Source organism: Dendrobates tinctorius, unplaced genomic scaffold (genome assembly GCF_039654945.1).
Source record: "Dendrobates tinctorius isolate UK_male_01 unplaced genomic scaffold, ASM3965494v1 ptg000037l, whole genome shotgun sequence".
NCBI classification, from domain to species: Eukaryota; Metazoa; Chordata; class Amphibia; order Anura; family Dendrobatidae; genus Dendrobates; species Dendrobates tinctorius.
Window position 1 is genome coordinate 11,389,394 of NW_027361705.1, and position 23,257 is coordinate 11,412,650.

At 42.4% G+C, this 23,257-nt stretch overlaps 1 protein-coding gene across 1 annotated transcript in view; it reads left to right on the plus strand.

Annotated features, from left to right (window-relative positions):
* Positions 1 to 5,675: 5,675 nt before the first annotated feature.
* SLC5A12 (solute carrier family 5 member 12) overlaps positions 5,676 to 23,257 on the plus strand; it is a 280,241-nt gene continuing 262,659 nt past the window's right edge. The window contains exon 1 of the mRNA XM_073573874.1: positions 5,676 to 6,159. Coding sequence (XP_073429975.1) covers positions 5,803 to 6,159 — 357 coding nt within the window. The 5' untranslated portion in view covers positions 5,676 to 5,802. The remainder of the gene's footprint in view (positions 6,160 to 23,257) is intronic.

Genomic DNA, 23,257 nt, shown 5'->3' on the forward strand with positions numbered 1-23,257 from the left:
TGGAAAATCCATCCTGTCTGGCCTATACTATTACTGGTGGTTCAGTCCCTCTGTCCTTGTTCACATTTACGTCACTTGACAAGTGGAAAGGTTTTAAATACAAGAGTTAGGACTGTCCCACGGGGGTTGCATTGACGTGGCAGGATGGCTTCTACATTATTTTGATCAAAATTATGTTAATTAATTACCCTTATTATTATTACTACCTTCATGCGATTTTTGCAATATATTTTTTACTTTTTTATTCCAGGATATTTGTTTTATGTTTTGTTTTTGATATTTCTTTTCCTGTTTTAGTAGTTCCAATTCTCCTTGTTTATTGCCCATGCTTTGTGCATTAGTATAGAAACATTTTAGTTTGTGATTGGTTTCTCTTTCTCCAATATTTTTTATTAATTAGATTCTTTTGTCTTTGTTCTTCCTTTCCACTTCTAATAGCAGAGTTCTCAATAGCATTTGTCAGGTGTATGGCTTTCTCTGGTCTTTTGCTTCCCTTCACATGATGTTCTAGTTTAAAGCTCTCCTTACAAGTGTAGCAAGGCGACTTCCAAATACATGTTTTCCAGTCTTCGTAAGGTACACCCCATCTCTAGCAAGTAGTCCATCATATAGGTAATTCACTCCGTGATCCAGAAATCCAAATCGTTGCTGACGGCACCATCGACGTAGCCAGTTGTTCACCTGCAGAATCTTATTCCACCTCCTTGTTCCATGGCCATCCACTGGGAGGATGGAAGAGAAGACCACCTGCGCTCCCAGTTCTTTCACTTTCTTGCCTAAGTCTTCAAAGTTTCTGCAGATGGTTTCCAGGTCATTTCTTGTGGTGTCATTTGTCCCCACATGTAGTAGCAGGAATGGGTAGTCATCTGTAGGTCTGAAGAGTCCTGATATCCTGTCAGACACATCTTTAATTTTTGCACCTGGAAGACAGCACATTTCTCTTGAATTTATATTCGGTCTGCAGATAGCGGCCCCTTTTCCTCTCAACAGGGAATCCCCCATGACCACCACTCTCCGTTTCTTCTTCACAACACTTTTCTTTCTCCATCCAGGAGGACTCTGAAGACGTACAAGGTTGCTGTTTGTGGGCAAAGTCTTATCCTGATGTATTTCTTCATAGTTTTCCTGCGTGAGAGCCTGGTACTGGTTCCTGAGAAGTATGGGTGCTGACTGCCTCCTGATCCTCCTGCTTCTCTGGGTCACATGTCTCCTTTCCTGTGTTTCTTCAGGTGCACTTTGAATTTCTTCTCTTTCTGTAACATGAAGAGATAATTCTGCTCTGTCTAAGAACTCTTCACGCTGATATCCCATATGTGGGGGGTAAACCACTATTTGGGCACATGGCAGAGCTCGGAAGGGAAGCAGCGCCATTTGACTGTTTTGGCTAGAATTGAGATCGGATGCAATGTCACGTTTGGAGAGCCCCTGATGTGCCTAAACAGTGGAAACCCCCACAAATGACACCATTTTGGAAACCAGATCCCCCAAGGAACTTATCTAGATGTGTGGTGAGCACTTTGAACCCCCAGTGCTTCACAGAAGTTTATAACGCCCGGGCGTGAAAATAAAAAATCATAGTTTTTCCACAAACATGATCTTTTAGTCCCCAATTTTTTTATTTTCCCAAGGGTAACAGGAGAAATTGGACCCGAAAAGTTGTTGTCCAATTTGTTCTGAGTACGCTGATACCACATGTGTGGGAGAAAACTACTGTATGGGCACACGTTGGGGTTCGGAAGGGAAGTAGTGACGTTTTGAAATGCAGACTTTGATGGAATGGTCTGCAGGTGTCATGTTGCCATTGCAGAGCCGCTGATGTGCCTAAACTGTGGAACCCCCCACAAGTGACCCCATTTTGGAAAGTATCAATACAAAAAATGGTGGGGGGAACAAGAGGCGCAATAGTGCCCTATCACTAGTGACACTTGAAGTATGAGCGGTATACTACAGTTCCACTCACCTATTCCAGTTGTGTAACCCACAACTGGCTTGAGAGCATATCACAGAATCAGCTGCTGCAGGACCTCCACCAACCACTCGCACGTGGAAAAACCTTCAGAAAGTTGTGGGAAGCAGGGTGTGTTGCAGTCCGCGCTGCCGAGATTAACAAATCACCTGGGATGCAAGATGTTGTAGCAGTGTACTCCTTTATTTCCTCCTATGCGTTTCGGTGCCCTTCCTGGCACCTTCCTCAGGGATCCTCAGGGTGATTTGTTAATCTCGGCAGCGCGGACTGCAACACACCCTGCTTCCCACAACTTTCTGAACAATTTGGAAAGTAGACCCCCAAGTAACTTATCTAGATATGTGGTGAGCACTTTAAACCCCCAAGTGCTTAGCAGAAGTTTATAACGCCCGGGGGTGAAAATAAAAAAATCATAGTTTTTCCACAAACATGATCTTTTGGTCCACAATTTTTTTATTTTCCTAAGGGTAACAGGAGAAATTGAACCCCAAAAGTTGTTGTCCAATTTGTCCTGAGTACGCTGATGATATATGTGGGAGAAAACTACTGTATGGGCACACGTCAGGGCTCAGAAGGGAAGTAGTGATGTTTTGGAATGCAGACTTTGATGGAATGGTCTGCGGCTGTCATGTTGCCTTTGGAGAGCCCCTGATGTGCCTAAACTGTTGAAACCTCCGACAAGTGACCCCATTTTGGAAACTAGACCCCCCAAGGAACTTATCTAGATGTGTGGTGAGCACTTCGATCCCCTAAGGGCTTCTCAGAAGTTTATAATGTAGAGCCATAAAATAAAAAAATCATATTTTTTTACTCAAAAATTATATTTTTGCCCCCAATTTTTTATTTTCCCAAGGGTAAAAGGAGAAATTGGACCCAAAAAGTGGTTGTACAATTTGTCATGAGTATGCTGATGCCCCATATGTGGGGGTAAACCACTGTTTGGGCACACGGCAGAGCTTGGAAGGGAAGGAGCACTGTTTGACTTTTTCAACGCAGAATTGGCTGGAATTGAGATCAGACACCATGTTGCATTTGGAGAGCCCTTGATGTGTCTAAACAGTGGAAACCCCCAATTCTAACTACAACCCTAACCCCAACACACCCCTAACCCTATCCCTAACCCTAATGGGAAAATGGAAATAAATACTTTTTTAATTTTATTGTTTTTCCCTAACTAAGGGGGGTTTGATTTACTATTTATGTCGGTTTTTATATTTGGCAGCTGTCACAGGCTAAAAGACGCTTTTTATTGTAAAAATAGTTTTTGCATCACCACATTTTGAGAGCTATAATTTTTCCATATTTTGACCTACAGAGTCATATTTTTTTTATTTTTTGCAGGACGAGTTGGCGTTTTTATTTTTATTGGTAACACTTTCGGGCAAATGACTTTTTTTATCGCTTTTTATTCCGATTTTTGGGATGGAGAATGAACAAAAAACAGCATTTCATGAATATCTTTTGGGGGGCCTTTACACCGTTCCACGTGTGGTAAAATTGATAAAACAGTTTTATTCTTCGGGTCAGTACGTTTACAGCGATACCTCATTTATATCATTTTTTTTATGTTTTGGCGCTTTTATACAATAAAAGCAATTTTATACAAAAAATAATTGTTTTTGCATCGCTTTATTCTGCGAGCTATAACTTTTTAATTTTTTTGCTGATGATGCTGTATGGTGGCTCGTTGTTTGCGGGGCAAGATGATGTTTTCAGCGGTACCATGTTTTTTTATATACTGTACGTCTTTTTGACTGCACGTTATTGCACTTTTTGTTCGTCAGTATGATGATAAAGCATTGTTTTTTGCCTTTTTTTAGGGGTTCACTAAAGGGGTTAACTAATGGGACAGTTTTATAGGGCAGGTCATTACGGACGTGGTGATACTAAATATGTGTACTTTTTTTTTTTATTTACAAAAAATAATTAATTAGGGGAATATTTTTTTTAATTTATTTAGGAATTTTGTATAAATTATTTTTACCCTTTTTTTTGTTTTTTTTTACTTTATTATATTGTCCCAGTGTGGGACAATATAATAAAGTGTCAGATCGCTGATCCATGTTTGATCGCAGTGTGCCAGTGGTTAATGTGCCGTGGGCAATTTGTGACCGCCCCGACACATAGTGCCTGGTGTCAGCTGTGATAATCAGCTGACACCCGGCAGCGATCAGTGGTGCTCACTCAGAGAGCACTGCTGATCGCGTTGGACGTACTATTCCATTCTTGGGACTTAGGTCCCAGGTCAGATGGACATCCAATGTGGGTAAGGGGTTATACTCCTGTAACACTGGGATCTATTCAGGGACAAATAATTATTGCCATCTAGGGGGAGAAGAGCAGAATTTGTATTTTTTTAAATTCTTTCATACTTTAATTTTTTTCATATTTGACTGTATGTGTTAGACCCTTAAGGTACAGACAGGTATAGCTCGTGTGATAATCACATTACACTGCACCGACTGGCCCGGCACCTCTCCTGACCTGAGCATGACAGCGTGATGTATTTCTATGCAGCTGTCAAGCCAGAGGCCAGTACGAGGATTGCAATGCGATCCTTGTACCAGTTATATGGCCGTCTGTGCCCTTAGGGGACTTGCATCTTTGATAGTCTGATTGCTTATGCTATACATAGCAATACATCAGCACTGTTATGCATAGTGAAAATCATGATCTCCTATGAATGCCAGCAGAGTGCTACTTTCACAGAAGAATTGTCATGACAAGCATGGAGGTCTTTAGCATGTCAACCTATCGGCGCCCCACATATTCATCTTGGATGTGCAGATGGACGCATGGAATGACACTCTTTCCTGCTGACAAGTGTTACATGCTACGGTCAGAGATTGACAGGTTAACAGCTGTAGGCAGAGCTCCATTTAACCCACGGCTGTTAGAGGCAGATGATGGCTGAATAATTAAGCCACCATCAGCCGGAAAAGTTGTGGTCTCGGCTTGTGAGCCTGCATCAAAGGCAGGGACACAATATGTGATGTAACTGTACATCATATGTCGGGATGGAGTTAAGATAATGGAGTCTTGAAGGTTAAATATATTATTGGATTCATTTTTTTATTTAAAGAAAACATTTGAAATGAAAACAGTAGTAACTTTGCAGTAGGTCTGGTTTGACCATTTTCTCTCCTTCATCCATACAGCTCCAATGTAAAGTTACAGTTGTGCTCAAAAGTTTACATACCCCGGCAGAATTTTTGCTTTCTTGGCCTTTTTTTCAGAGAATATGAATGATGACACCAAAACTTTTTCTCCACTCATGGTAAGTGGTTGGGTGAAGCCATTTATTGTCAAACTACTGTGTTTCTTTTTATTTTAAATCATAATGATAACCCAAAACATCCAACTGACCCTGATCAAAAGTTCATATACCCTGGTGATTTCAGCCTGATCACATGCACAGAAGTTGACACAAATGGGTTTGACTGGCTACTAAAAGTCAGTAGATCATGATCATTACAGGATTTCTTTTCTATTAAAACCCCACTTTTACAATTCCTTAGCACTCATAAAAGGACTTTTTATGTTTGCCCAAGTAATGTTTAACCAAATAACAAGACTGATTCCATGAGAGTGTTATCAGGTAATTAAGTAATACCATTGGTTCACCTCAGCCCTTTGCCTCACCTAAGATGAAGATACAGTTTATACCAAGATAAGTCGCCATATACCTCCTTACATTTCCTGCCACTGCTTCTATCTCTTCATACGCTACATTTACAGTGCTTTATGGGAGTCATTTCTTATTGGTATCTGTGTTTACTTTATGGATAAAATATAGCCGGTAACCTGCAGTGTTTGAAACTCACAAAGCACCAAAGATGTCCAAGTTTGAAAAACCAGATCTTAGTGGCTTTGTGGTTTGGGACTATGTTGTGTTTGCAGCTTTGCTGGTCGTCTCAGCAAGTATTGGCGTCTTCTTCGCTATTAAAGAAAGGAAAAAGAAAACATCAAGTGAATTTCTGGTTGGAGGCAGGCAGATGACATGTGGACCTGTAGCTTTGTCACTGACAGCTAGTTTTATGTCTGCAATCACAGTTTTGGGGACGCCAGCGGAGGTTGTTCGTTTTGGAGCATACTATTTCTTTTTTATGATCTCCTATACATTTGTTATCATACTGTCTGCAGAACTTTTTGTACCAGTGTTCTACAGATCTGGCATTACAAGTACATACGAGGTAAGTGAAACTTATTATTAACCAATCTGAAGATTACATCGCACCAATTTTCTATGGCAGGGATCCGCAACTTGTAGCTTGGGAGCCATATGTGACTCGCGATCCCATGAAATGTGGTTCGAGGCTGTCTGCCAGCTTGGTGCATTAGCACCAGGTCTAGCAAATGGGTATGAAGAGCACATCTCAAAATAGTGAATTTTGTGAGTATCCCTGTACCAAAGAGCAGATCTGGATGCACATATACTGGTCTTAGAGGTTTAGAGTTAATCTAAGTATGGCAAGCTGGAGACAAGATGACCTGTCAGAGGAGATGCTTTAAACTTGATGCAAAAGTGTTTTGCTAGTGCTTGATGGGAGAATACTGAATGGGGGTTATTGTGGGAACCCCTGACCTCAGTATACTGCTACCAGGTAATTTATGTGTAAAAGCTTTGATTATTATTGTCTCTCTTTGTTTTCACTCTCACCCCTATAATCCTTCACTTTCTGCTAACCCCCCTAATCCCTAAGGCTGTGTGCCCACATTGCGTCTTTATGCGTTTCCGCTGCGTTTTTGCTGCCACCGAAACACTTAAAAAACACTTCAAAAATGTATCCCTATACAATCCTATGGGACTCCGCAGTTGCTGTAACATAGTAACATAGTTATTAAGGTTGAAGGGAGACTTTAAGTCCATCTAGTTTAACCCATATCCTATCCTAACTTGCCCTAACATGTTGATCCAGAGGAAGGCAAAAAAACCCCATGTGGCAAACAGTAAGCTTCACATTGGGGAAAAAAATTCCTTCCCGAATCCACATACGGCAATCAGACTAGCTCCCTGGATCAACGCAATATTAAGGTAACTAGTGTATATACCCTGTAATATTATACTTTCCAAGAAAGGCATCCAGTCCCTTCTTAAATTTTAGTAGGGAATCACTCATTACAACATCATATGGCAGAGAGTTCCATAGTCTCACTGCTCTTACAGTAAAGAATCCGCGTCTGTGAGTATGCTTAAACCTTCTTTCCTCCAGACGTAGAGGATGCCCCCTTGTCCCCATCACAGGTCTAAAAGTAAAAAGATCATTAGAAAGGTCTTGGTATTGTCCCCGCATATATTTATACATTGTAATAAGATCACCCCTAAGCCTTCGATTCTCCAAACTAAATAACCCCAAGTGTAATAACCTGTCTTGGTATTGCAGACCCCCTAGTTCCCTAATAACCTTGGTCGCTCTTCTCTGCACCCACTCCAGTTCAGCTATGTCTTTCTTATACACCGGAGACCAGAACTGTACACAATATTCTAAGTGTGGTTGCACTAGTGACTTATATAGAGGTAAAATTATGTTCTCCTCATGAGCATCTATGCCTCTTTTAATGCATCCCATTATTTTAATTGCCTTTGCAGCAGCTGCCTGACACTGGCCACTAAATGTGAGTTTGTCGTCCACCCATACACCCAGGTCTTTTTCAGTGACAGTTTTGCCCAGTGTTTAACAATTAAGCACATAATTATAATCTTGTTCGTTCTACCCAAGTGCATGACCTTACATTTATCCCCATTAAAGCTCATTTGCCATTTATCAGCCCAAGCTTCTAGTTTACATAAATCCTCCTGTAATATAAAATTGTCCTCCTCTGTATTAATTACCCTGCAGAGTTTAGTGTCATCTGCAAATATTGAAATTCTACTCTCTATGCCCCCTACAAGGTCATTAATAAATATGTTAAAAAGAAGCGGGCCCAAAACTGACCCCTGTGGTACCCCACTGCTAACTGTGACCCAGTCCGAGTGTGCTCCATTAATAACCACCCTTTGTTTCCTATCCCTGAGCCAGCTCTTAACCCACCTACACATATTTTCCCCTATCCCCATTGTTCTCATTTTATGTATCAACCTTTTGTGTGGCACCGTATCAAAAGCTTTTGAAAAGTCCATGTACACCACGTCCACTGCATTCCCTTGGTCCAGTCCGGAACTTACCCCTTCATAAAAGCTTATCAGATTAGTCTGACAGGAACGGTCCCTTGCAAACCCATGTTGATATTGGGTCATAAGGTTATTCTTCTCCAGATACTCCAGTATAGTATCTCTTAGAAAACCCTCCAGGATTTTACCCACAATTGAGGTTAAACTTACTGGCCTAGAATTTCCAAGTTCAGTTTTTGTCCCCTTTTTAAATATTGGCACATTTGCTATACGCCAGTCCTGTGGTACAGACCCTGTTATTATGGAATCTTTAAAGATTAAAAATAATGGTGTATCTATGACTGTGCTTAATTCCTGCAGTACTCGGGGGTGTATCCCATCCGGGCCCGGGGATTTGTCAATTTTATTGATTTTTAGACGCCGCCGTACTTCCTGCTGGGTTAAGCAGGTGACATTTAACGGAGAATTTTTATCCCTGATCATGTTATCCATCATGGGATTTTCTTGTGTAAATACTGTTGAAAAAAAGTCATTTAGCATATTGGCATTTTCCTCATCCTCATCCACCATTTCACCCAGACTATTTTTAAGGGGACCAACACTATCATTTTTTAGCTTCTTACTATTTATGTAGTTAAAGAATATTTTGGGATTATTTTTACTTTCTCTGGCAATGAGTCTCTCTGTCTCAATCTGTCTGTCAATGCTGCGGATTTTACAGCTGCGGAATCGAGTATTTTTAAAATGACCCCTCCTTCTAAAGTCTAAAAGCATCTGAAAATGATGGAAACAGTGCTCAAATGACATGGGAACATCATGGAAGATGCCCCTGGAAGAATTCCTGACTCCCAGGTCACAGCTGTGAACAATGATGTCAGAGTGTTATGTCATGTTTACAGGCGCACCAAAAAACACAAAAACGAACCCAAAATGGATTTTCCAGGGAAATATGTTAAGGAACATACTTTACAGGGTAATGACTTTTATATAAGGCAAAATAATTAGCCAAAAACAAAAATGTTCCTCCACCACTTGGGCTATGTTCACACGTAGCGTTTTTTGATGTGTTTTTCAACTTTAGCATTGCTTTCAACCAAGACAAATGCATTATTGGGAAATTTAATTTTAACATTTTACAACTTTCTTTGGCCATGTGGTGCGGACACATCATCAGACACATCCTGTTTCATTTATGAAGGAGGGACTCTAAAAGTCAGAAAATCTATTTTTAGAAGGCCATCAGCCAGCTATACTTTGTTGATCCCATTTTTAAACATTGGATCTGTTATACTGTTTTTGTGTATGCAGTGAGTGGCAGGGCTGCCCAAAATTTGGACGCACCCCAACAACCCATTGAACACACGTCATGGATGACCACATGCAACCATAGTTCCCAGTATTCATTTGCTACTCCCATACTGTTTGCTTATCTATTGAATTCAAGGCCTGCCATGCACCAAAGTAACATGCACCCCAATAAGCTTTTGAACTCATGTACTGGATGGCCACAGTAAAACGAAGTTCACATTATTCATTTGGTACTCCCATACTGTTTGCTTATGCATTGAATGCAAGGCCTGCCCTGCACCAAAGTTACACACACCCTAATATGTCTTTGAACCAACGTACTCGATGGCCACAGGAAAACTCTTCACAGTATTCATTTGGTACTCCCATACTATTTGCTTATGCATTGAATGCAAGGCCTGCCCTGCACCTGTGGCACCCTCCAGGGCCGTGGGGCACTCGGTCCGGGCCTGTCAGTTCTTGAAAGGATGTCACAGCAGCGGTGACCCTGTCCGTGGCCCTGCCCGTGCAATAAAAATGCTGAGGGAAAGTTTATAGTGGATTTAACATGACGCCACCTGGGGTGTTTCGGCAATGGATGGCCAACGCTGCTTAAGGAGACCACTGAGGCCAATGGTGTCGCAACTGGGATGGTTCTGCTACCCACAGGTGGAGCAGGACCCCGGGGCTACCGGTAAAGTTCTTACAAGGGACCGTGGACCTTGGGGTGCAGGACTGAGGGAGTGGGGAATGACTGAAGACACAAGGGTTGTAGTTTCCTTCACCTTTACTTGATGATTTGAAATGCTGGCCAGGGCACGGATAACAATTGGTATGGAGATCCGCGCAGCCAGGAAGCAATATAGGTTCCTCTAAGCCAGATGGGTTTGGAGGCCTTCCTATCACGCTGTCTTCTGAGGTCCTGGCTGCCTAAAGCTATGCTTGAGCCTCTGTTCCTCCTTGTCCTTAAGTCCTTGCCCACATGGCAGGCAGCTTGAGCCTAATACAGGTGTCGCTCCATCCTGGTGGCTCTGGGCTCTAGGTTGCTGCTGTGTTGACAGGTGGTTGATAGGACCAGGAGATCTGCAGTCTCCTGCCCTTCAGATTTAGCTGCTGGGACTTCTGTACCCGCACAGCCACTGACTCCGGCGTCCGGTTTCTAGCTCTCTGCACTGGGGTGAGCTTGGTCACAGCTCCACTCACAGGTTCTCTTTCACTTCCCTCCTTCTTCCCTCACTCTCTCTCTCAGACTGACTAATCCCACTTCCAGGCCAGAACTTATAGGGAAGCTCTCCTGAAACCAGGTGTTAGAGCTCCCTCTTCTGGTCTGAAGTCAGGAAAAGTGTTGGATGCTGGTGTTACATGGCAAGGAGAACCCTCCTTGCTTCCAAGCATGACATCACCCCCTGTGAGGGAGGCAATGCCACTGTGGCAACTGGACTCCTGAGGTGCTTCACACCAAAGTTACACGCACCTCAATAAGCCTTTGAACACATGTACTGGATGGCCACATGAAACCAAAGTTCCCATTATTCTGATATTTTTAAGTCACCTAAAGTTTGCACATGAAGAGAATACAAGGTCTGCCCAAAATTTGCACACAATCCAATCCCAAAGGAAGAAATGTGGAGGATGGTCTAAGAAAAATGTTTTCACAGTTTACAGGAGCGGGTCTCCTATACTTGTAATGCCCATACACTAAGCTTATGGGCTGACAAACATTTTCCCCTAGGGGGTACACATCAACCTACTGTGTAAATTTTATTTTACGGCCATCATAAACACCCTTGCAAAAACACTATAGTGGCTGTTGCATCATGGACCACGATTACCCTGGTGATCTAGTGGTGGTGTCGAAAGAGACGTGGAGGATGGCCTACTAAAACTGCTTTCCCAGTTTACATGAGTGGGTCTCTTATACTTGTAATGCCCATAAACAAAGCGTATGGGCTGACAAACATTTCCACCTGGGGGGTACACATCAACCTACTGTATAAATATTTTTTTCATGGCCATCATAAACACCCTTGCAAAAAACTATAGTGGCTGTTGCATCATTGCCCTGGTGATCAAGTGGTGGTGTCGGAAGAGACATGGAGGATGGCCTACTAAAACTGTTTTCCCAGTTTACAGTAGCGTGTCTGGTATATTTGTAATGCACATAGACTAAGTGTATAGGCACCTCAACATAGAGTGTAAACATTTTTGGAATGGGCATCATAAGCACCCTTGCAAAAATTTCTAGTGGCTGTTGCATCAAGGACCATGGTCACCATTGTGATCTAGTGGTAGTGGATGATGAGGAGAAGGAGGAGGACAACAGAAAATATCCAAAATCAGGAAGTGTATACCCATGTGTGGGTGAGATGAGGTGCATGGGAATATACCTCACAACAAGACACTGGATTTGAGGTAAGGTTTCACTGTTATCATGCAGTGATGTACAGAAGTCTGCCCCAATCCAGCCTTTGTTCATTTTTATATGAGTCAGCCTGGCCGCATTTTCAGTTGACAGGCGGAAGCGCTTATCAGTTACAGTTGTGGCCAAAAGTATTGACACCCCTGCAATTCTGTCAGATAATACTCAGTTTCTTCCTGAAAATGGTTGAAAACACAAATTCTTTGGTATTATTATCTTCATTTAATTTGTCTTAAATGAAAAAAGACAAAAGAGAATGAAGCAAAAAGCAAAACATTGATCATTTCACACAAAACTCCAAAAATGGGCCAGACAAAAGTATTGTCACCCTCAGCCTAATACTTGGTTGCACAACCTTTAGCCAAAATAACTGCGACCAACCGCTTCCGGTAACCATCAATGAGTTTCTTACAATGCTCTGCTGGAATTTTAGACCATTCTTCTTTGGCAAACTGCTCCAGGTCCCTGATATTTGAAGGGTGCCTTCTCCAAACTGCCATTTTTAGATCTATCCACAGGTGTTCTATGGGATTCAGGTCTGGACTCATTGCTGGCCACCTTAGAAGTTTCCGGTGCTTTCTCTCAAACCATTTTCTAGTGCTTTTTAAAGTGTGTTTTCTTTGAATGCTTCTTTTTTTCTCCTGTAAACTCTATGTTGATGCCTTTGCCCCAAAAAGCTCTACTTTTGTCTCATCTGACCAGAGAACATTCTTCCAAAACGTTTTAGGCTTTTTCAGGTAAGTTTTGGCAAACTCCAGCCTGGCTTTTTTATGACTCGGGGTAAGAAGTGGGGTCTTCCTGGGTCTCCTACCATACAGTTCCTTTTCATTCAGACGCCGAAGGATAGTATGGGTTGACACTGTTGTACCCTCGGACTGCAGGGCAGCTTGAACTTGTTTGGATGTTAGTCGAGGTTCTTTTTCCAACATCCGCACAATCTTGCGCTGAACTCTCTTGTCAATTTTTCTTTTCCATCCACATCTAGGGAGGTTAGCCACAGTGCCATGGGGACAGAGGCTGAGTCAGGTTTAATCCATGTCAACTGGCTGCAAGTGTGATTTAGTTATTGCCAACACCTGTTAAGTGCCACAGATAAGTTACAGGTGCTGTTAATTACACAAATTAGAGAAGCATCACATGATTTTTCGAACAGTGCCAATACTTTTGTCCACCCTCTTTTTTATGTTTGGTGTGGAATTATATCCAATTTAGCTTTAGGACAATTCTTTTTGTGTTTTTTCATTTAAGACAAATTAAATGAAGATAATAATACCAAAGAATTTGTGTTTGCAATCATTTTCAGGAAGAAACTGAGTATTATCTGACAGAATTGCATGGGTGTCAATACTTTTGGCCACAACTGTATAACTCCACCAGCAGGACTAAAAATGCGCTCTGATGAAACGCTAGCAGCAGGCAATGCCAGGACCTCCAAGGTGTAGAGAGCCAGTTCATGCCACGTATCCAGCTTTGAGACCCAATAATTAAAAGGCACAGAGGAATCTTGGAGGACGTAGGTACGGTCAGTAAGGTACTCGCTCACCATCTTCCAAAATTTTGCACTCCTTGTGAGAGTACTCCGCGTCTCATGGCCACTGCGATGGGAGAGTCTGAGAAAACTCTCCCAGGATGTTGCCAGTGTTCCCCTGCCTCTGCTTGACTGAAGTGTCTCTCTCACCTGTACTCCTTGGTTGTCCAACGAACTGTGACCTCTGCCGCCAGCGTTTTCAGATGGGATTTTTTTTAACAATTCTGCAACAAGGGCCTTTTGGTACTGCAACCATTTTAGCACCCCTCTCTGCCTCTGGAAGAAGAGATTGAAAGCTCTCCTTGTAACGTGGGTCTAGAAGTGTCACCAACCAGTAATGACTGTCAGCCCAATTTTCACAATACGAGGGTCACGAGAAAGGCAGCGCAACATAAAGTCAGCCATGCGTTGCAGACTGCTAACAGGGAAGACTTCCGTGTCCTCTTCAAGAGGACGAATGACCATGCTCTCCTCCTCCTCCTCCCTGTCCTCAGGCCATCCACGCTGAACAGATGGTATGGCAGTTGTGCTTGCAGTACCGTCTATAGCACATGAAAGTAGCTCCTGTTCTTCCTCCTCCTCCTCTTCCTCATTTTCAACCAATCCACGTTGGGATGACATGAGGCTGGGCTGTGTGTATTTACCCTGCATGCTTCCTTGCTCCATCTCGTCGTGCTCAGCCTGCAATGCCACCTCTTTGATTGTGAGCAGAGAGTGTTTCAGAAGACAGAGAAATGGGAATGGTGATGCTAGTTATGGCGTCATCACCGCTCACCATCTTGGTGGACTCCTCAAAGTTTTGTCGGATGGTACATAGGTCTTACATTCATGTCCACTCCCGAGGTGTTAAGTGTGGATTCTGAACTGAATACCAATGGCCTTGTTGATGCTGGTAGTCAACAACTGCCCTATTCTGCTCACAAATCATTTCCAACATGTGCAGTGTTGAGTTCCAACGCGTGGGGACATCACACACCAGTTGGTGAGCCGGAAGCTGCAAACGCTGCTGAATCACGGCAAGTGCAGCGGAAGCTGAAGCTGACTTTCTAAATTGGGCACACAGGCAATGTACTTTGAGAAGCAGATTCGGCAGCTCCTGATAGCTTTTGAGAAACCATTGAACAATGAGGTTAAGCACATGGGCCAGAAAAGAGAAGTACGGCTGATTAGGGCGCTCAGACCAAGACAGACACTTGTTTTGGATGGAAAAGAAGCTTCTTTACTTGGTCATTATGTCCTCACAAAGCTTTTCGGTGGTCAATCCGCCTTCATCAGGTGATCAAGTGCGGCAAGTGTGGCGGAAGCTGAAGCTGACTTTCTAAATTGGGCACACAGGCAATGTACTTTGAGAAGCAGATTCGGCAGCCCCTGATAGCTTTTTAGAAACCATTGAACAATGAGGTTAAGCACATGGGCCAGGCATGGTATGTGTGTGAGCTCGCCTCACCTCAGAACCGTCACCAGGTTCCGGCCATTGTCACACACAAACATGCCTGGCTGTAGGTTCAGCGGTGACAGCCACACATCTGCCTGATCTTTCAGAGCTGTCCACAACTCTTCAGTATTGTGCGGTTTGTCACCTAAGCATATAAGCTTCAGTACAGCCTGTTGACGCTTGGTTGAGGCAGTGCTGCAGCGCTTCCAGCTTGTGAATGATGTGGTCATTTCGGAGATGGCGGCTGAAGAGGAGAAGGAGGAGGATGAGATGCAGGAGCTGTAAACTGTGGGGGCAACCCTGATTGACGTAGAGCCAGCAATCCTCGGCGTCGGGAGGACGTGTTCCTTTCCAAAGTCCATCTGGGTCCCAGATTCCACTATGTTAACCCAGTGTGATGTCAACGAGCTTTAGCATCCCTACCCACAAGCACTTGTAAATGTGTTCATGATTAGGTGGACTTTCTCAGTAACTGCATTGTTCAGGGCACGGGTAATGTTGAGAGACACATGCTTGTATAATGCCGGGACGGCACACCGGGAGAAATAGTGGTGGTTGGGGACCGAGTACATTGGGAAGGCCACCGCCATCAGGTTGCAGAAAGCTTCCATCCCCACAAGCCTAAAAGGCTACATTTCGATTGCAAGCAGATGAAATATTTGTGAATTTAGTACTGTGACCTGTGAGGTGCTGGCTACATATTTACGCTTGCGTTCCGATGACTGGGTTATGGACAACTGAAGACTGCGCTGGGACAATGATGTAGACGTGCTTGATGATGGTGGTAGTTGAGTGTGGGCAACGACAAGTGCAGGGCAGGAGGCATCTTCGCATGCAACATGGACAGGGGATTGGCTTGCATGCACAACAGTGGAAGAAACAGTGTTTTCACCCACAGACACTGTTCCTGGAGCCGGGGATTCAGCCTAAAAAGTCAAGTGCTTTGCTGCCATGTGCCTGATCATGCTGGTGGTGGTCAGGCTGTTAGTTTTGCTACCTCAGCTGATGCGGGCATGGCAGATGGTGCAAATGGCCTGTTGGGGTTATCGGTAGAATCTTTAAAAAACAACCAGACTCAGGAAGACCTAACAGTTGTATTGCCAACTCCCTTCGTGTTGGTGGTACAAGTAATGGTTGCCCGCCTTCTGTCTGCGGCCATCACACTGCTTCTTCCTGCCTGTTAGGGTGCTACACCTCCCTCCCCCAGTGTGCTGCTGTCCTCGCTCTGCATGTCCTCCTGCCAGGTTGGGTCAGTTACTATATCATCCACCACTTCGGCTTCCACTTCTGCACCCTGGTCCTCCTCCTGACTTACTGACAATTGTATCTCACCATCGTCCACCTCTTGTGACACATTCCCACCATTGCCTTCGTGTGACTGTGGCTGCCCAATTATTTGGACCTCTCTACATGCGATCTCATTTTGCGCTGCTTCAAGTAGATTGGGTAAGAGGCCCGAATCTATAAATGGAAAAGTGAACAGCTCTTTGGCATGTCCAAGTGTGGGATCAGTTGTCTCCAGGCACTTGGCATGGTGGAAGGAAGGAGGATCAGGGTGAGGAATATGCGATCCAGACTGACAGCTACTGAGACTTGAACGTGTGGAAGACAGGGTGGTGGTGGTGGTGGCAAACTGACTGGAAGCATTATCCTCTAACCAACCAACAACCATTTCACACTGCTCTGGTTTCAATAGTGATGTCCTGCTGCAGCCCGTAGTAGTTGGGTATTGAAGGTTGGGCAAGAAGATGTGGGTATTTGTGGCACAATTTCAGCTTGCCCATGGCCTCGGCATCTGCATGAACAATCACCATCATGTCTACTTCCCTGTGCCTTGCCTCATGCCTTGCCCATTTTAAATGGACTACAATATTTTCCACGTTCACTACAAATAGGCTGAATTGGGAGTGAACTTGTATGTGATCCGTGTGCGGGAAAACCACACTTTAAAATAACTGGGCTGTAGGTAAAAATGTATTTTTTGTTATCAAACTGGTGTCAATAACTAGGGTAAGACACAGCAAAAACAGTAGAATGTAGGCCTGAAATGCCACAATTTGCAGCCCACAGATAGATCAGGAGTCTGACGGAGATACCACACTGTTCAATATGTGGCCTGAATTTTTTTTAATTTTTCCCCCAAAATAGTGTATCGAACTAGTGTAAGACACAGCAAAAGAAGGTGAATGTAGGCCTGAAACGCCACAATTTGTAGCCCGCAGATAGATCAGGTGTCTGACGGAAATACCACACTGTTCAATATGTGGCCTGAATATTTTTAATTTTTCCCACTAAATAGTGTATAGACCTAGGGTAACAGACAGCAAATACAGTAGAATGTAGGCCTGAAATGCCACAATTTGTAGCCCACAGATAAATCTGGCGTCTGACGGAGATACCACCCTGTTCAATATGTGGCCTGTATGTTTGTTTTTTACAGAAAAATACTGTATAGAATTACGGTAAGACACAGCCAAAAAAGGAGAATGGAGGCCTGAAATGCTACAATTTGTTGCCTGATCTATATCAGGCGTCTGACGGAGATACCAGACTGTTCAATATGTGGGCTGTATTTTTTTATTTTTTGCTCAGCTAAATTGTGTCAACAAGTAGGCTGAGATAAGACACAACAAAACTTCTATGGAGGCCTGAAATGGCACAATTTTGAGCGCAATGATATGTTATCCATGTGGCAGACAAAACACGGTGTAAAATATCTGCCCTGTGGCTAAATATTTTTTTGGCAGCTAAGTATTTTTTTGGCAGCAAAATGGTGTCAAGGAAATCTATTAGACACTCCAAAAAATTTTACAGTACCACAAAAATGTCAGAAATTTCTGCTCACTCAGATGTAATGGCTGGAATGGGCATCCCCATTTAAAATAGCTGGATATACACGCTGTACTATGAAAAGGCTCTAGCTGGCTGCATTCTGCTGTGTCAACAAGTAAATGGAGAAAAAAAGAGGCCTCTGGATTGCTTTGGAATAAAATAATCAGGATTAAGATGCTAAAAAAATTATTCCTGGCCACTGATACTTGGGGCTATAGATATATACAGTCAATATATATAATAGTCAGCAGCAGACAGAAATGGAATGGAGCCTCTTGATGTATGCAATGAAGTATGGCACATACAATGCCTGCCTGCTATTGATATCTTTATGGCCACATACAGTGCCTGCATGTCTTGCACTGATATGTATATATGCACATACACTCCCTGCCTACCTAGCACTGCAATCTATATACACCATAATTAGTCCTTAGAAGGATTGTTAGTTTAGCTGGATATATGGATTCAACAATGGTATACCCACACTAATAAAAGCACAAATCTCTCCCTATCTCAGCAGCAGCTCTCCCTGCACTTTCTAATTCCAGAGGTGACTGGGCCGAGCAGGGCGGTGCCAGGTCTGATATAGACCTGATGACACTGTGCGGTCAGCCAATCACTTTAATACAACAACAAAGATGGCTGTGGGATTACAGTGTGTGGCACACAATCCCTGCATGTTGATTGGCGCTCTAAAGAGTGCCAAAAATGCAGGGCATGGACGCGAGCTCCCGCTGAATAATCCCGGAAATGCTCGGTGCTTGCCGAGTACCATGAGTACAGCTATACTCGGGCGAGTACTGAGTAGTGGCGAAAATGCTCTCTCATCACTAGAAATGATATCTAAAAGGCCTAAAGTTAAAGATGACATGTTTACTTTGTAATTTAGGCATCAATTACATTTTAAAAATTACAAAAAGGAAAATGTGCGGATGAAAAAGTTTGTACATCCTGCATGGTTAGTATCCAGTAGCACTCCCTTTTGGAAGTATCACAGCTTGTAATTGCTTTTTGTAGCCAGACAAGAGTTTTTCAATTTTTGCTAGAGAGATTTTCATTGATTCTGTCTTGGGGGACTGTGAGGGCCACCATTGTAAAACATTCAGCTTGAGCCTTTTTAGGTAGTCTTGTCATGATCCAAGTCCAGGTTTGCTTCATGCTTCCCAACCAGGTCAGACAGGGATTAACCTTCTCCGCTTGACTTCTGACCTTCCCATCTGTCTTCTGTTCCTGTTTTGGATGGTTCTGTCTGGCTCTGACCTTTGGCGTCTTTCTGGCTGTGCTTTCATCTCATCCTCTTGTTACCGCGCTTTTTGGCCTTTGGCTTGCTTCAGACCTTGCTCCTGCCTTCCACTCTGACACTGTGCTCCTGGCTGTTGCTGACTTGGCATGTACGAACTCTCTACTGCCCCCTAGCATTGTTTGCCGAGCTCTACAGGTCTTCGTTTCAGGTGAGCTCCTGCTAACTCCCTTCCACGCCCTCTGGTGGTTGTCCCTGTAATCCATTTGTAGAAGACATGCTCTTTTCAATTTGAATTTTTTTTCTACAGATGGTGTTATGTTTGCACCAATAATTTGCTAAAATGTAATTGAATCCATTCTTCCCTCTACCTGTGAAATATTCCCCTTGCCATTGACTGTAACACATCCCCAAAGCCTAATTGATCCTTCCCCATATTTAATATTTGTTTAGATATTCTTTTCCTGAAATTCCGTGCCCTTTTGTCTCCACCGATACCGGTTATCATTGTGGCCAAAGAGTTCTATATTAACTTCAGCATTCCAAAGGACTTGTTTCCATACTACAGTATATCAGGCTTGTTTAAATGTTCTTTTACAAACTTCTGAAGCTAAATTATATGGTGAAGATGCAGGAGAGATTTTCTTCTGATGACTTTTCCATGAAGGCCACACAGTTGTGCAGTTGGCTCTGAACAGTAGAACAATATACCTCAACTCCAGAGTCTGCTATATTTTTCTGAAGATCTTTTGCAGTCAAGCAGGTGTTCTGATTTGCCTCTCTAGCAATCCTACTAGCAGCTCTCACTGAAATTTTGCTTTTTTTCCAGACTTTACCTTGACCTCCACTGTTCCTGTTAACTGCCATTTCTGTTACATTTTGAACTAAGTTAAGGACAACCTGAAAATGCTTTGCTATGTCCTTATAGCCTTCTCCTACTTTGAGGACCTCCATCATTTTCAGAGTGCTAAGCACCTGCTGAAAAGAACACATGGCTACTGTTTTTGGCACAATATTAGAGGAGGCTTTGTTTTTATAAAATTTGCATCATCTGGTCTTTACTAATGATGATAGTGAACAAGCTATAACCCTGACAGCCTAAATAAAATCCAATACCTTGGTCAAAGTTATCTAAGCACATAAATCTCCAACGGTGCCCAAACTTTTGCATTGGCCCATTTTCCTTTTTGTAATTTTTAACTTCAGCCTTTTAGAGATCATTTTAACTGCAACTTGCTATTCACAATAACAGTATTTTTGATCAGGGGTGCACGATCTTTTACATATTACTGTATATAATCCTGCTTTAAGTTAATATTTTATTTTATAAAAATTGTTAAAGAGATTGTAAGAGATTTTAAATAATGTCTGTTTTAGTTTTAGGAAGAGTGCCACTCTTGTCCATAGTCTGTGCAGTTTAGCTCCTTACGTTTGAAGGTGGCCAAGCTAAACTTTTAGACATACTGTAACATACAGACATGAAAAAGAATAGTCCTATTTCTGTAAAGATGGAAAATATTTTTTTTTCTAATTTTATACAATCTCTTAATAGTTTGAGGTTCCAAAGTTTTCGCTTGGAGAATATATAAAATAAGTGATATTTCTGGTAAGTTAATGTAAAATATTAGTAAATTTATCAGTACACTAAGTATCAAGTCATTCTTTAGCACCATCATAGCAAAAATAAAATATTACACAGTATCTTTCTAAATCTATTGGTTGTCAGTGAAGTGTAGGACAGGACAGGTTCTCTAGAGGAGGCAGCATGGTGCTCAGAGGTTCGTACTGGAGTGTTGTAATCCTGCGGTCCTGGATTCAAATCTCGTCAAGGACAATATCTGTGAGGAGTTTGTATGTTCTCCTGGCTTCCCATTAGTTTCTCCCGTTTCCTCCCACACGCCAAAACATACTGATAGAGAATTTAGATATTGAGCCCAAATGGGGAGAGAAATGATGATATCTGAAAAGCGCTGTGGAAATAATGGTGCTATATAAATGAGTAAAACAAATACATTCTCTTGGTAACCGTTATACACTATTGGCCAGAATTGTGGATCCTGAAAACAGGATCTCTCCATATTAAGGCATCATTCACACATCCGTTTCTAATGTATGTGTTCTAGTCCTGTTTTTCTTGATTAGGACATGTGCTCATTATAGTCCATGCGAATGTTCATAGACGTCCACGATTATATACAGCATAGCTCACATACAGTCATGGCCAAAAGTATTGACACCCCTGCAATTCTGTCAGATAATATTCAGTTTCTTCCTGAAAATGATTGCAAACACAAATTCTTTGGTATTATTATCTTCATTTAATTTGTCTTAAATGAAAAAACACAAAAGAGAATGAAGCAAAAAGCAAAACATTGATCATTTCACACAAAACTCCAAAAATGGGCCGGACAAAAGTATTGGCACCCTCAGCCTAATACTTGGTTGCACAACCTTTAGCCAAAATAACTGCGACCAACCGCTTCCGGTAACCATCAATGAGTTTCTTACAATGCTCTGCTGGAATTTTAGACCATTCTTCTTTGGCAAACTGCTCCAGGTCCCTGATATTTGAAGGGTGCCTTCTCCAAACTGCCATTTTTAGATCTCTCCACAGGTGTTCTATGGGATTCAGGTCTGGACTCATTGCTGGCCACCTTAGATGTCTCCAGTGCTTTGTCTCAAACCATTTTCTATTGCTTTTTGAAGTGTGTTTTGGGTCATTGTCCTGCTGGAAGACCCATGACCTCTGAGGGAGACCCAGCTTTCTCACACTGGGCCCTACATTATGCTGCAAAATTTGTTGGTAGTCTTCAGACTTCATAATGCCATGCACATGGTCAAGCAGTCCAGTGCCAGAGGCAGCAAAGCAACCCCAAAACATCAGGGAACCTTCGCCATGTTTGACTGTAGGGACCGTGCACTTTTCTTTGAATGCCTCTTTTTTCTCCTGTAAACTCTATGTTGATGCTTTTGCCCTAAAAGCTCTACTTTTGTCTCATCTGACCAGAGAACATTCTTCCAAAATGTTTTAGGCTTTTTCAGGTAAGTTTTGGCAAACTCCAGCCTGGCTTTTTTATGTCTCGGGGTAAGAAGTGGAGTCTTCCTGAGTCTCCTACCATACAGTCCCTTTTCATTCAGACGCCGACGGATTGTACGGGTTGACACCGTTGTACCCTTGGACTGCAGGGCAGCTTGAACTTGTTTGGATGTTAGTGGAGGTTCTTTATCCAACATCCGCACAATCTTGCGTTGAAATCTCTTGTCAATTTTTCTTTTCCGGCCACATCTAGGGAGGTTAGCCACAGTGCCATGGGCTTTAAACTTCTTGATGACACTGTGCACGGTAGACACAGGAACATTCAGCTCTTTGGAGATGGACTTGTAGCCTTGAAATTGCTCATGCTTCCTCACAATTTGGTTTCTCAAGTCCTCAGACAGTTCTTTGGTCTTCTTTCTTTTCTCCATGCTCAATGTGGTACACACAAGGACACAGGACAGAGGTTGAGTCAACTTTAATCCATGTTAACTGGCTGCAAGTGTGATTTAGTTATTGCCAAGACCTGTTAGGTGCCACAGGTAAGTTACAGGTGCTGTTAATTACATAAATTAGAGAAGCATCACATGATTTTTCAAACAGTGCCAATACTTTTGTCCACCCTCTTTGTTATGTTTGGTGTGGAATTATATCCAATTTGGCTTTAGGACAATTCTTTTTGTGTTTTTTCATTTAAGAAAAATTAAATGAAGATAATAATACCAAAGAATTTGTGTTTGCAATCATTTTCAGGAAGAAACTGAGTATTATCTGACAGAATTGCAGGGGTGTCAATACTTTTGGCCATGACTGTATGTCATCAATGCGTCATTTTGTTGTCCATTTTTTATTGTTTAATGGGAAGCTTGGAATTTTTTTTATTTTTTTTTCCACATGAGAAAAACAGATACCACACTGACGATAAAAGTGAACAATAATCGTGGGAAAAAAAAAACAGTCCAAAAACAGAGAAAAGAAAAAGATGCACGAATAAAGTCTAACTCGGAGTTACTCCATAGGGCATGAGACAATAGATTTTATAAACTTGACAGCCACTAATTTGAATTCTTCTCATACTTTATTTCATTTACTATTTCTTCCTTCCCCCTATGTAAGTCCTGTTTTGCTTAATTATCATGTTTATGTCAGTGTTTACATCAATGTATTTTAATGCAAATTGATAAAGTGCCCACACTCCTTAAATTGCAATCTCTCCCTACTCTTCATACACATGAATGCTCAGCTTTGACACACATTCAATACTTTTCAATGTGAAGACAGGAGAAAGCTGCCTTCAGAAGGCTCCAGCAGTAGCTTATCTCCTGGGATAACAATAGGATGGTTTATTTATGTTCCAATGTCCCAGTTCTCCCCTCCAATACATAAGATGCAGGGCTGCCA